Genomic DNA, 15,120 nt, shown 5'->3' on the forward strand with positions numbered 1-15,120 from the left:
GCTTCGAGGAGCGTTTTGCAGCTAGCCTCCTGAGGGCCTGGGCGCATTTGAGGCCGTCACTCTTCCAGACTCCCCCGGGCACCGATGAGGAGCGCCTGAGGCAGCCATTGATCTGGAACCCCTTGATTCGACTTCCCAGTGGCCATGTGGTTGGATCGCGGTCTCACGTGTCGTGGGGCCCGTTGAGCTCCGGCCCAGCCCAGTCCCTAGACGACTGGATATGTTTTCAGCAGCTGCCTCTAGAGGCTCAGGAGAGGAGACTCAGTGGGATGAGGGGCAGAGAGTTGATGAGACAGGACATTGAGGCGGCCATCCCCCGGGAGTGGCGGACCCCAGTACAGGACCCTCCACCTCCACAGTGGATGGGTGTCTTTACTCAGCATGAGATCCTTCTAGCGGTCTGCGGCACAGCGGAGAGAGTCGCCCCACTCACTTTCGAGGTGGGGGAGGGTGGCCAGCTTCAGAGGACACGACTAGATTTGGATGAGCTACAGGGTTGTATTTTTCAGAGGGTGCGGGTGGTCGGCTTTCATCAGAGACAGTGGCATGTAGACCCCTTACCGGCCTCGATAGGGGAGGACTGTTCTTGGAGATTATGGGCTTGGGACAGCAGGCCTCTTATTCACCTTCAGTGGGATCCAGGTGAGTGGTTTTGGCGAGATCCCTACTCGGCCCCTACCAGCCCAGGCATCCCCTTTTTTCAGTACACAGCGAGGCTGGGGCGGCGGATTCAGAGGCACAAGATAGCGAGCACCCCGGCGGCGGCCGAGCATTGGCGGCGACAGGGGCTCTCCCCTGCCTTTCTTAGGGACTTCTGGCAGCGCCTTTGGGCCAGCTTCCGGCCCCGGAAGGTGACGCTTTTTCTCTGGCTCACAACGCATAGAGGATTGGCTGTGGGGGCCTGGCTAGCTTTTGGCAGACACCCAACGTCCTGCCCTCGGTGCGGCCATGCACAGGAGTCGCAGCAGCACTGCTTATGGGATTGCCCACAGGCACAGCAGGTCTGGCAGCGCGCTCTCAGGATGGTTTTTGCAGGCTCACCAGGTGAGATGCTGGTGACGTGGGGTGCGGTGGCTTGGGCCACGGACAGCGGCCCGGCCCTTGGATATGAGGACGTCCCTGGCAGTGCGACCATCCAGGTCTCTGACAGGGCGATGGCGGTGGTTCCGACGCCAGACTTCTCTTCGGCAGCCCCTCAGGAGGGGGTCGGGCACAGATGCGAGATGATCAGCAGCATGACGGCTTGGCACATATGGAGAGCCCGATGCAGGGAGGCCATTGACCGCCAGGCGACTCCACCGGCGGAGGTCATACAGGCCCTCTGGGTGGACATCATTCACACCTTGAGAGGACACTGGGGGAAACTCCATGGGGACTCGGATCGCATGAGAGATCGCCGCAAGGCTTTCCTCCGCACTTGGCAGCCTGGCCCTTTCCTCACCATGAGGGGCGAGGATGTCACTTGGCACTATAGGCCTCCAGTTTGGCTTTTCTCACCTCCCACATGTACTACTAGGTAGCCCCCCCCCCAGAGAGCGGCCAGCCACGGGGGTGGAGCTCAGGTGTTCACTGTGTTTTTTTATCCCTTCTTGCGAGGTGAGCTTTGTAGCCTTATGGCGTTTTCTCATTAACTAATAGAAGGATCGTTTTTCCGGGAAAAAAAAAAAAAAGGAATCGGACTTCAAGGTTGGAGTGACTCAGATTGGGGAGGAGATCCAGACACGAGGAGATCTACATTAGGCTACGATTTTATCCTTGGCTCCGGAGCTATTTCATGGAGCAGCAAGAGGCAGCCAACTATTGCCTTGTCTTCTACAAAGACAGCGTATCGGGTTGCTTGTGGTGCTGCTTGCGAGGTTGTGTGGCTGCAGAGGTTACTTGGCGAGATTGGGTTTCCACAGAATGAACCCACAGTCATCTCGTGCAATAACCAGAGCTATATAGCTATTGCTCGGAACCCGGTCTTCCATGCCCGGACCAAGCACATAGAGATACAATATCACTAAGTTCGTGAGAAGATTTTGGCTGGTGACATCTTGCTTGTTTATTGTTCGACCGAGGAAAATGCGGCGGATCCTTCATGAAGTCTCTACCTCAAGCTATGCTCCAGCAGCACTCCGGGTTGGTTCCACATCCAAGAGCTGAGAGGGGGTGTTAGCAACCATCTCCTACCTGTACATATTACTCAGTGAGGGCCTTTGTTGTGGGTGTGCCCGCCTAGGAGTTTTCCCCATTTTTTCCATGTTTTTTCTCCCTGTTTTTGGGTCATGGGAGGCTGTCTTGTGCTGGTCGACTCTCTCTGGACTAGCCGACTGATGTCCTCTGTTGACTGACTATGTATATGCTGGCCGACTGTATTTTACACAATCGTGGACATGATGAGCAAGCTGTCGGCTGTTTTTGACCTGGCCAACCAGCACTGCAGAATGGTATAAATACCACCCTTGCCACCCACGCTCTTTTGTATTAGATCTTCATGTATATGGCAGAGTTTATACAGCTTCTCTCTCTCTACACTTCAGCGTTTTGTTTCTCACAGCACTTGTCTCATTTTCCATTGTGCATTCCGACAGGGTGAACAATATGGGGAAGAGCTTGGCTGAACCAAACCCTTCTCAAGAAGTTCATTTACCTGCTTCATGATCTCCTCTCTTTGGGATGCACTTACACGATAGGCTGGCCTATTAGATGGTGAGTTACTCGGCACAAGATCAATGCGATGATCTTCTGGTCGTAGGGGCGGCAACTCATTTAGTAACTCAACAACAAAACAATCGTTGTACTCTTGCAAAAATTTCAGCCCATCACAACTACAAGGTTAGCATGGTGCTTGGCTTGCTCTTTCTCCATCTTCTTGAAGCAGTTCAACTCCATGTGCCCCTTGTGCCCCATCCTCTTGCAGTACATGCACTGTATCTTCTTGTTATTCTTCCAATTCTGTGCTCCCACAAAGGCTTTGTCGTAGTCAATATTAATGATGGCTTGCTGATCTTCTTTGATTCTTCTATCCTTCTCAAGGAGCAAGGTAGCTAGATATTCAAACTTTGGTGTTGCTACACGAAGGATCTCCAAGGTTTGTTCAAATTGTGTTATCCCTCGCATGCTATTGATGAAAACAGCCAGTTTGTCTTCATCTTCTATCTCACATTTAAGGCCAACTAATTGCCGGACTGTTGACCCAAATTTGGCCAAATAATCACTTAACTCCTCACTTTGATGCATTTTGAGATCATAAAATTTGAGCTTTCAATAAACTTTTGAGTTAGTGATTTTTTACCAAAGACTCTTTCCAGCTTTGCCCATATTTGCTATGCTGTTGTTTTGAAGTCAATATGGTGCACCAAAGAATCTGAAAGGCTCATGCCAACCCAGGCGATAGCTCACTCATTGCGTTGTCACCATATCTTGCGCTTTTCTGGCACAATGTCTTATGGATCTTCTTCGTCACTCGAGACTATCTCCTAGACTCCTTCACACATCAATAAAAGCTGTGTTTCAGGCAACCAGGTAGGGAACCCAGTGCCAGAGGACCTATCTATTGCTGGTCCTGATAGGGCCATGATATTGAGTAGATTTTTTATAAGATCCCCCAAATTTATGTTGTTGTTGCAGGATTGAGCTAAGTTCTCTGATTTTTAGAAAAGGGCTAATTTATTTATTTATTTTTGGTGCTTTGCAGCTCGACGAGTTGCAGTTGCTAATGACACGGCAGCTTCGTAGTGGCCAGTGGTTCATACCAACGATGAAGTCACGCCATTTGAGAGCAGCACCAACAGCAGTAATGAACTCCAGCCAGCAAGGACCATAGGCTCAGATACTATGGGCAGACGAGAAGGACAGCCGGGAGGACGGCTGCGAGCAGACGGCGTGGTGCAGGCAAGAGGAGCAAGTGCGGGGGGGGGGGGGGGGGGGGGGGGGGAGATGAGCAAAGTGGCAAGCTGGAAAAAAAAAGAAGCGGAGTTGGGAGCCAAAAAGAGGGTTGGCCCAGTAGAGGCTTGCAATGACTAGCTCCACCTGGAAGGCGGGCGGCTCAAAACCCCCACACCCCCCCGCGCAGGGAGGTGGTGACGTTGGCAGCACTCAGCTCAGCCCTGTCAGCACCCTATCATGGGGTCTGCCGGGCTATCGACGGAAATGGGCTCAATTTGGCAGAGATGGGAGCGCGAAGGCGGAAATGCTGAGCCTGGAGACAGGAGCGGCTCTAATACCAATTGAAGCGCGCAGGGCTAGGTTATGGCGGGTGGAAGACCACCATGGTGGAGATGATAGGCACAGAGAGAAATGCATTCTTATCCACCCTCCTAAGAGGTGGTTCCAGGTTCACACACAAACTCGCAAATACACACTACCAACCTTTTGGGGGCTGTTCATTCCCTGTATACATGCCGAAAGTACATTTTGTCATGTCCTTGGGCTCACACCAGAGTTCTTCCTGGGAATTCATCCATTCACATGCGCAAAACACTTGTCATGTCGTGGCCTCCAAGTGAGAGAACCTTCTTACAAGATCCATACACATGCACACGATTAAGAATAGAAGCCTGCAAAATTGGACTCTTCTCAATAAAGAACCCTGGGTATGCTTGGGTCGCCTTGGGTGAAGAGACTCAAAGGCTTTCCCCAAACTTTGGGTTCTTATGTAAGATATCATACATTAGAGAACCTATAGGACTCATGAAGGAGTCCATGATGGCTTTACAAGAAACTTGTCCAAGATAAGTCAAAGTTTCAACTTATACCATGCATAATTCGGGTAGCCGCCAAGAGGTGATAGTCCAAGTGGTAAAGTGTTTGCCTAGGACCGAAAGGTCTTGGGTTCAAACCCTGCTTGGACCCCTCGGCGGCACCTCTCATCCGCGCTCTCCATAAGCTTCCCTTTCGGCGTCGATCGTGTTCTGGCCGCCTTTCCCAGGAGGACTCCAGTGTAGCCCCTCCGCTCTCTGTGGTCGAGTGTGCTCGTCGCCCTCTTCAGAGGGCCGCGTAGATGATCTTGTAGCTCACGACACCAGCGTGGCTGGGACGTTGAGCGAGTTGTAATGTTAACTATTAGTACGATCTCTCTCCCGGGAAAAAAAAAAAATTTCGGGTAGCCAAAGAAAAACAAAGAATGGTTGCTTAGCCGAGTTTGGAACGCTCTTGTTAAGATTGATATCTCAACAGACAAGACTCCTCAGATGTGAAAAGCAACATTTGAAAGGGTTAAAATTATCGATGTAGAATCTTCAATGGGTTGTGGATGAATCCATAGGGATCTGTCCAATTGACTTCTCTCCTTTGGAGGTGAGCTCGTAAGGGGGGAAGTATGTTACATCCTTTACATGGGCACGAATCGATATTCATGGGCCAAGGGAGTATCACACATAAGCAGTTGGCTATTGAGAGAGGAAGACAATTATCCCAGGAGTGTATAGAAAAAAATAGCACCAAAGACCTATATAAGCATGAGGGCATGCCTTGTGTCCGTTCAGATCTAGACTAGCCTAGATGTGGGTCTAGGGCTGCCGAGCTTTGTAGACTGGTACCAAGCATGGTATGGGACGTGCATGGTGGTAATCTGACTGTGAGGTGGTTTCATGATCTGAAGGCATCATGCCTCTCTCTCTCCCAAGCTCAAGGGCAGCTCGATGAAGCACGGCTCGACGAAGCAAGCCTACAGTTGGGAGGTGTGTTCACCTACTACTTTCCTTGTGTGTCCTATGCGTATGCGTTTGTGTGCTCTAGATGCAGGACGATTGTGGGTTGACATCGTGGGGATGTCACATTTCTGACCTAGCAAATAGTCAGAAATACTCCCTACAAGTGCAAGATGCATAAAGGTAAGATCCCAAAATCCTAGATGGAGAAAACACAAAGCCGTTGCCTTATCAAAGCAAATGAAATGTTTCTTTTACCTTCAGCAATGTCGTGAACCACTGCCATCTTTACACACCTGCAAATAAAGAAACCATCCACCATAGCAGCAGCATGAGAAACAGCTTGAGGCTCTGCAAGACATCAATCTGACAAGAATCCCAAATCTTTCACAAATAATGTCACATCAGGTTGAAAATAACAATCCTAGAATGGAGTACTTATAAAAAATAAATTGAAACACATAGCACCCATGTGAATAATGTAGCATGTTACATCACCTGTATTTACCAAATTCTGCGACGATGGAACCTAACAGGGAATTTAGAGAGCTATACCAGGGGGAGGTGGCTAATTTAGAGGTTAGAGGAGAATTGCCTGAGGAAAAGGCCCTAGGTATTGATTTGTCAGTCTAAAGATGAAGTCCCAAAGACCTTAGATACCACATCAATACTTAGGGCCTCTCCCTTGTTTCCCCTCTAATTAGCCACCTCATCAGCTAGTATAGCCCTCTCGATTCTAGATACATTCATCTTTAGAGGAATCCCGTGAATGCGGGTGGTGTAACAAATTCTAATCATCAAATTGCCACGACCAATACCAAACAAGTACACTAAACATCAAGACAAGGCCAGAATTTTACTTGTCTCTGTTGACACCTGGAATATCTGACGCAATAATGGCCATCACAGCCATCCGATGCATGTGATCTGCAATGGACTCGGTCTCCTTCAATCCATGATTCACCCATCCAGTCCTCTTTGTGGTCTGCAGAACAAGTAAATTGTCATTTAAGTACCAATCCTAATCCAAAAAGCTATTAAGGTCACTAAGCATTGTGTTGCTCCACAATTGCTCCACCTAGAGTTTCTATTCTGCTAATACTAGTAACTACCCGAGTGGCGTACTGCTCCATATGGAGTTCCAGCATCTGCAAGCCGAAGCATAATTAATGATGATTAACGCTAAGCTACAAAGATAAACACTAATCACATTGTGCAATGATGAAAGAGAGAAGTAGAGAGAAGCAGAAGAGACTCTTTACCTAACCTAATCCTGTATATTGTACAAGGATAGCTCCACCTTCATGTTGGCAAATAATGACTCCCAACTCACCTCGTACTCTCCTAGCAGAAGGAACTTCCACATCCATCCTCAGGGGCTCCATATATCTATCTCCATGGGAGGCGTTGGGCTCAACTCTTTGACGGCAAGCTTGCTCTATCACATGGGAACTTACTGGATCCTAGGATTTGTTGGGAGCATGAGCTGCCTCCCTGTAAGTGGGTGACCACTGCCACAACTGGTCCATCTGAGTTAGGGAGAGGAACTAATCTCTCAAATAGAAAATGTTTTATGTTCTATATGCTCTCCTTGCTAATATTTTGACATATGATTTCTTATGTTTTGTTGCAGCAGGCTTCTCAAGAAGATTCTTCCCTCTCAGAATCTATTGTCAAACTCACAAGATGGGTGTCGTAAAATTCTATCTATGCTAGGTATGGATTACACAAAAATACATGCATGTGCCAATGATTGCAGAGGGGTTAATAAAGATGTAACACAATGTCTACAATGTGGGGAGAGCTGCTACAGGGATGATTTGCAAGGAGATAAAGTTCCCTGGTTAGGAAGAACTGGCTTGGGGCAGTCTCGAGTGTAATGGTCCCTGGTCTTTGAATAATGCACACATGGCGAGGCACTTTGAATGGGAGAAGATTGGGGTTAGAGTACATGTGGGAGACATACACAGAGAGAACAAGGAGAGAGAGAGAGAGTTGTGGGGATAAGTCAACTCATCAAGATATGAGTGTGTGACTCCCCTATCACACATGTATATTGCACTAGTACACATAGTGCACTTAGTACATTAAAAGTACTAAGTGTACTATGTACTATAACTTATGGGCTTGTACACACTATAAGGGTGGGCATAATGCCTTTACCCCAACAACCTCCCACTTAGAGGCAAAGTGCCCTTAAGTAAAGGAAAAGAAAAAATCAGCATGTACATGATAATATACAAGGCCAAATCAAGGCTGAAACTGGCCTCATCCAATGCCCATCAAGTGTCTGCAATGAGCAAACCGCTCCGGAGGCAAACTCTTTGTCAACAGATCAGCCGGGTTGTCATCCGTATGAATCTTAACAAGCTGAATTTGCTTGTTCTCTATCACCTCTCTCATGAAGTGATACTTCACATCCACATGCTTCGTCTTTGCATGAAAGACAGGGTTCTTTGCCAACTGGATGGCACTCTGATTGTCACAATGCAACAATGGAATATCCCCTGTATAACCCAAATCAACCACTAACCGAGATAGCCATAATGCCTCCTTGCAAGCCTCTGTGGCTGCAATATACTCGGCCTCTGTAGTAGATAAGGCTGTGCACTTCTGCATCCTGGATATCCATGACACAGCACCTCCTGTGAATGTAAACACATAACCGGTAGTAGACTTCCGGTTATCTGGATGACCGGCATAATCCGAATCCGTGTAACCATGCACTAATGCATCCTGTTTGCCAAAACAAATGCACATATCCTGTGTGCCCTTCAGGTATCTCATGACACCTTTCACTGCTTCCCAATGCTTCTTGCCAGGGTTGGCCATATATCTACTAACCACTCCCACTGCAAATGCAATGTTCGGCCTAGTAGCAACCATGGCATACATGAGACTGCCACAAGCTAAAGCATACGGAATCTTGGCCATATCAGCCCTGCCACTATCTGACTGTGGGCTGTCCATAGCACTGAGTTTCACATATGGAGGCAAAGGAGTACTAGTCTTCTTCCCCCCGTCCATATTGAACCTCTGCAAAACTTTGCCAATGTATTCCTTCTGAGACAAATACAACACATGCTGATTTCTGTCCCGAAGTATCCGCATACCCAAAATGTGATTTGCATCACCTAAATCCTTCATATTAAAGGTTTGATGCAGCCTCTGCTTCAAGGCATCCATCTCTTTACGAGATTTCCCGGCAATCAACATATCATCAACATACAAGATGAGGATCAATAGACTGCCATCCAAAGCTTTCTTGGTGTATAAGCAGTGATCTATGTCACTTCTCCTGAATTTCTGGGATTTCATGAATGTATCAAATTTATGATACCGTTCCCTTGGTGCCTGTTTGAGCCCATAAAGACTCTTTTTCAGCTTGCATACAAGCTTCTCCTTTCCACTCACTGCATAACCCTCTAGCTGTTGCATATATATCTCCTCATGGAGATCACCGTGAAGAAAAGCAGTCTTCACAGCCATCTGAATCAAGTCCAGATCATCATGCGCAACCAAAGCTAACACAGCTCTTGTAATATGCGGAAGCTTCGGAGAAGGATCGGTACTTCAAAACTCAGAAAACAGCACTCTTTTCGCGACGGAATTAACGCACAAAACTGAAAGACGATGTGCAGAAAAATAGAGAGAGAAGGGGGAGATGGAGAGGACACAGAATTGGGTCCCAATTACCCTCTGTAGGGCCCCCACCACGGATGGTGTATTTGCTTTATTAGAATGATGTAAATCTGAAACAAATACAAAGTACTTGACCTTTTCTTGGCTGGAAAACCTACCCTTGACCTTCAGTCCTTCACCCCTTAGTTTTAGCAAACCCTTGGCTGTCCTGGCCCTTGAATGCTTGGAGCTCTTGGTGAATTATGAGATGCATGAAATGAATTATGACTTGGGCTTTTATACCCCTCCTATCATCCAGTCGGCCTGCTCATAACAGCCCCACGACTGAGTTTCATCCTTAAAATGCTTTCACACTCAATAAAGTGTTTTCTCACTGGTTTAGCCCCTGTCCAGCCTGCGCATGACCCTGGGACAGCACTCTGGCTGCTGGGCATTCAACGCAGAGGTGTGGGGACTGCCCCTACACCTGGCCGCCTTCTGTTCTAGGGTCTTTACCCTCTGTCGGCTGCCTGTCCAGAGGCTCTGGAGCTGGCCGACTGCCCCTCCAGCCCTTGCCTTGGCTGGTGGGCAAAGTCTTGGGCCCTCCTGGCCCCTTGGGGGTGGTTCTACACCTCCCCCATGCCCATCTAAGAATGCACATGCAAACCCTTGTCCTGGGGTAGCCCTATGGGCTGACCCCTAACTCTACATGCAAACTACATGCCTACATATGTCTGGCATCCAGTTGCAAACCAGATACACATCACATCCGACATCATTCCAGAGGGAGACTCACAGCGCGGACTGGCACTGCTTCATGTGCAGGACAATGCACACCTGACCTTGGACTCATGTGCAGGACAATGCACACCTGACCTCGGACGACTGAGATGGATCCCTGGCTGACTCGTCCCGGACTGGGCTCACATGGGACCAGTTCACCATCCCAGGTCCTGCACCTTCTGTACAGAATGTCCACGTGGCATCCAAGTGCGGGATGCACGTGACATCCCCTTCTGCTTAACTTGACGGAAGCTGCATAGCCTCCAAATAATCCGTCAATAAAGCCGGATAGTCTTCGAAAAATTCCTTGTCGAGCCATACCGCTTCATGAGTTCCTCGGTCCTGAAACTTCGTGAGGAACTGTCGTAGTCTTCGGCCTGAGCCATGCTTGAAATGGTGCAGAAGGATCTGTTCTGGAACCATTACTTCTGCTTCATCAATGATGTCTGGTTCCGCTTCGTCTTTGACCTCTGAAGGGGGTGGACCTGCATATGGCTTCAACCAACTGACATGAAATACATCGTGCATAGTCCAACTCGGAGGTAGCTTTAACTGCATAGACACCTCATTAATCTTTTTCCGGATGGGGAATGGTCCGAAGCTCCTGAAAGACAACTTTGGGCATCGCTTGCCCACCTGCTTCAATCTTTGCTTCATAATCCGAAGATATACCCAATCTCCTTCCGAAAACTTCATGTCCCTTCGGTCTTTATTGGCCTGTCGAGTGTAGGCCTCTTGCGCTTTAGCCAATCTGTCTTTGACGGACTCTAGGATCTCCTGGTAAGACTCCGTCACTCTGTTCGCCTCCGGTACTGAAGACGACGTCCTGGTTAACAACGACTGGAAAGGCCTTCCAAACGCTGCCTCATATGGAGTCCTGCCAATAGCTGAAGAAAAAGAGTCATTCAAAACAGCTTGAACTAAAGGCAAAAACGATTCCCACTTACCTTGCTGATCGTGGACATAACACTTCGGCACATCAAAGGCCAACTGGTTGTATATCTCTGTCTGGCCATCTGTCTGTGGGTGGAATGCACTGGAAAAATTCAACTTAGTACCAAAATTATCAAACAATGCCCTCCAAAAATGACTGGTAAACTTGGCATCTCGGTCTGACACTATGGTCCTAGGAATCCCACCAATCGGGTACCAATGCCGAATGAATAGCTGGGCAACATCCTCGGCGGTCACATTGGCCCTGCAAGGAATAAGCATCACAAATTTGCTGAACCTGTCAACAATAGTCAAACACTGTGTATTACGCTTACTCGGACTGGGAGGCAGATTTGTGACAAAGTCCATCGAAATGTCTTGGAAAGGACCCTCAGGAATTGGCAAAGGCTGTAACAACCCTATCTTCTTCCACGAGGAGCTTTCACCTTTTGACAAATGTCACAGCGTTGTACATATGTAAACACATCACGCCTCATCTTTGGCCAATAGTATTGCCGTTCTAACTTCTCCAGAGTCGAATTCATGCCCCTATGACCACCTGTAATGGCGTCATGGGCATCATGGAGAAGAGCTGCCCGGAATGATTTCATGACACACAGTCGGCCTTTGTAGTAAAGCCAACCATCGCGTATCAGAAAATGGCATGGTCCTGTGGCATCCAATGCCTGTTCCCACTGTGTACCGAATTCCTCAGAATCCGCGTACGTGTGCTTCATGTCTTCTAGTCCTGTACCAACAAGGTCTAGTCTAGTGGTCTGAATCGTAGATACTTGTCCCTTCCTGCTCAAAGCATCGGCCACTGGGTTGGCCTTTCCTGGAAGGTACTCAATCATGCCACCAAACTGCTGGAATATCTGACTCCAGCGGTGCTGTCGATCACTCCACTGTGCACTGGGCATCGTCTGAATCCAGCGCAATGCCTGATGGTCAGTGCGAACCTCGAAGTCACGGCCATACAGGAAATGTTTCCAATGTTTCGAGGCCTGAATGACTGCTAGGAGTTCACGATCGTAGACTGAGTAATTCTTTTCGGCGGGCAGTAACTTACGAGACATGTAAGCTACTGGATGACCATTCTGTTGCAACACACCTCCAATTGCGATGTTACTCGCATCGGTGATCACCTGAAATGGTTCGTCCCACGAGGCAAGGGCTAAACAAGGCGCTTCTGACAAAGCCACCTTGAGGTTCTGGAATGCCTCCAACGCTCGTGGAGTCATTCGAATCTTTTGCCTCCTTGTTTTCACTCCCTTTAGCAGATCGGTGAGGTCTGCCGAGAGATCAGAAAACTTGTCAATGTGGGTGGAATATGCCTGGCATATACCCACAAATGATCTAATGTCATAAGCAGTCTGAGGTACTTCCCAGTTAACAATCTCGGCCACTTTAGCCGGATCAAGTCGAATGCCTTCGGCACTGATTATATATCCCAAGTAATGTACCTGGAACAGATAAAATTCTAACTTCTTTTCATTGACATAAAGGTCGTTGCTTTCCAGCAACCTAAGGACTTTCTCCACATCAATGTCATGCTGCTCAACTGTAGCTGAAAATATGAGTATGTCGTCCAAAAATATGAACACACACACTCCAATCAACTCTCGGAAAATACGCATCATCATGCGGTTAAATGTAGCTGGGGCGTTCGTCAAACCAAATGGCATGACCACAAATTCATAGTGGGCCCGTTCTGTACGGAAAGCTGTCTTGGGGATGTCCCCCTCAACAATCCGAACCTGGTGGTACCCACTCTTTAAATCCAACTTAGAGAACACCTTAGCTCCATTCAGCCTCTCGAGAATATAGTCAATTCGAGGCATCGGGAATCGGCTCTTGATAGTCAGCTTGTTGAGTGTACGATAATCGACACACAACCGAGAAGACCCATCTTTCTTCTTGACGAATAAGATCGGTGCTGCAAATGGCGACACGCTGGGGCGGATGAAGCCAGCTTGCAACAATTCTTGGAGTTGGCGGTCCAACTCCGATTCCATTGCCTTAGAAAGGCGATACGGAAACTTGCTCGGGGGTTCCGAGCCTGGGAGGAGGTCAATCTTGTGATCCTCCGGTCTGGACGGGGGAAGCTGGGGAGGGAGACTGTCCCGAAGAAAAATCTTCTGGAACTTTTCATGGAGAACTGAGTACTTCTCGGAAGCACTGGCCACCGTCTGGGCTGTCTGGATGTAAATCATCGCACACTGTGCACCTTTCCTGACTGCTCGCTTAGCCTGCAAGTGGCTTATGAGCGGAAAGTTTGGAATACCTGGCTCACACTTAATGGTCACAGGGGTGTTTGACACATTCCGATCAATCTGGAACGTGTGCTTGTCCCACTTGACATCAGGAAGGAACTTGTGAAACCACTGGATACCCAAAATTATGTCTGCTCCTACAAGAGGGGCAACCATAAAATCACGCACAAACTCTATGCCCTGAATGACTAATTTAGCACCTAGAGCTTCATACTTGACGCTCGTTGTCATACCTGTGCTAAATCCCTCAACTTGTTTGTCCACCGGAGTCAGCTCGAAACGGGCACGCCTAGCGGCCTCTTCCGTGATCACATCCTCCGTGCTGCCGCTGTCAAACAAGACAACGACTCTCTGGCCACCTATGTAGCCAAAGGACTTGAGCAATTCGTTGCGCTCATACTCCTGGTCATGGGCGCCCTTCTGCTTATCTTCGAGCTCCCGGCTAATAATTGCTCCAACTGAAGCACCGGGGGTTGAAGAACTAGGGGTAGCCACTGGGGTCTGTGTGGGAGCTGTGCTCACCACGGAAGCTGTGGAGGCGGCGGCGGGCTTTGGAGGCTTCTTCGGACAATCCCGAGAAGTATGTCCTTTTGTGTGACAAAAGTAACATCTACCCTCCTTCCTGTACTGAGCAAGCTCCTCAGCACTCAACTTGCCACCTGTCTTGCCTGCCTCCACTTTCTGGTCTGGAGTAAGCTTAGACGCATTGTTCGAGTTCTTGGAGCCAGAGGCTCTCGGGCTCTGTCCTGGGGAAGACCCCGTCTGGTTCTGGCTTTTGCCCCCCGAGGTGTTAGCCTTGGGAGAAGCCGGCTGGGAAGTCTTGGGCTTGCCACCATTGTGTTTCATTTCTGCACTCTGCGCAAGCGAGAGTGCGTCCTCAAAGGTGGCTGGTCTAAACATACGCACCTCCCATTGGATGTGCGTGTCCAGGCCATACAAAAACTGCCCTTTCTTGTCCGCATCAGATAAGCCTAATTGTAGACACAAGGTCGAAATTCTATTGGCAAACTGAAGGACTGGTTGCGCGTTCTGACGCGCTCCCCTGAACTCGTCTTCGAGTCGCTCAAGGTAGTGGGGCGGTAAAAACCGTTGCTTAAGGTCACGGACGAACTCGTCCCACCCATAAGCTGCCATACCTGATCTGGTGTGGGCATGAGCCCACTGAGTCCACCAAGGAATGGCCTCACCTTCCAAATACCAACTGGCTAAGATCACTTTGTCAATATCTGATTTCCTAACTGCGGCAAAGTAAGCTTCAAATTGATGTAACCATGAATACAAAGTAGTGGGATCGAGTTTACCATTATACTTACTGAAGTTCATTTTCTCGGGAAAATGATTCGAGGGCGCCGCCGGTGTCAATCTGGCGTCCAAAGCTCGGAGGTAACGCTCGTGTTCCACTCGTCGCATGGCTTCGTCTTCTCGTTGTCGAATCTCCAATGCCCGTATCTGCATCTCAAGCAAGGAGCTTGACTGCGGCTGTGACCCCTCGAGAGGGTCCCTGTGACGAGGATCTGGTATCTGAGGTACGGAAGGAGAGGGAGGAGGAGATGGAAAACGCGACGCTGGAGAGCGAGAACGCTCCTCCAGAGCCAAAATCCGCGCCTTCTGCTCGTCCAACTTGGTTGTCTGGTCTGCGATTGCTCGCATCATCTGCTGGAACATGTCTTGTACACTCAAGCCGGGTGCCCTAGCTGGGCTGCCTGGTGCACTCTGGTCCCATGGTTCTGGTTCTCTCTCGTCGCCAAAGCTCGCCATAGCGGGAATCCAGTCGGCCTGCTCATAACAGCCCCACGACTGAGTTTCATCCTTAAAATGCTTTCACACTCAATAAAGTGTTTTCTCACTGGTTTAGCCCCTGTCCAGCCTGCGCATGA

The 15,120-nt window shown here is 48.9% G+C and overlaps 1 protein-coding gene across 2 annotated transcripts in view; it reads right to left on the minus strand.

The window, feature by feature from the left end:
* Window positions 1–15,120, minus strand: part of LOC147609840 (uncharacterized) — an 87,753-nt gene that overhangs the window by 48,432 nt on the left and 24,201 nt on the right. For both annotated transcript variants that reach the window (XM_086787318.1, XM_086787319.1), the window contains exons 2-3: window positions 6,494–6,618; window positions 5,892–5,929 (exon numbers count right to left, since the gene is read on the minus strand). In XM_086787318.1, coding sequence (XP_086643444.1) covers window positions 5,892–5,929; window positions 6,494–6,618 — 163 coding nt within the window. The remainder of the gene's footprint in view (window positions 1–5,891; window positions 5,930–6,493; window positions 6,619–15,120) is intronic.

Source organism: Cibotium barometz, chromosome 50 (assembly GCF_041138505.1).
Source record: "Cibotium barometz isolate CiBa-2024 chromosome 50, ASM4113850v1, whole genome shotgun sequence".
Taxonomy (NCBI): Eukaryota; Viridiplantae; Streptophyta; class Polypodiopsida; order Cyatheales; family Cibotiaceae; genus Cibotium; species Cibotium barometz.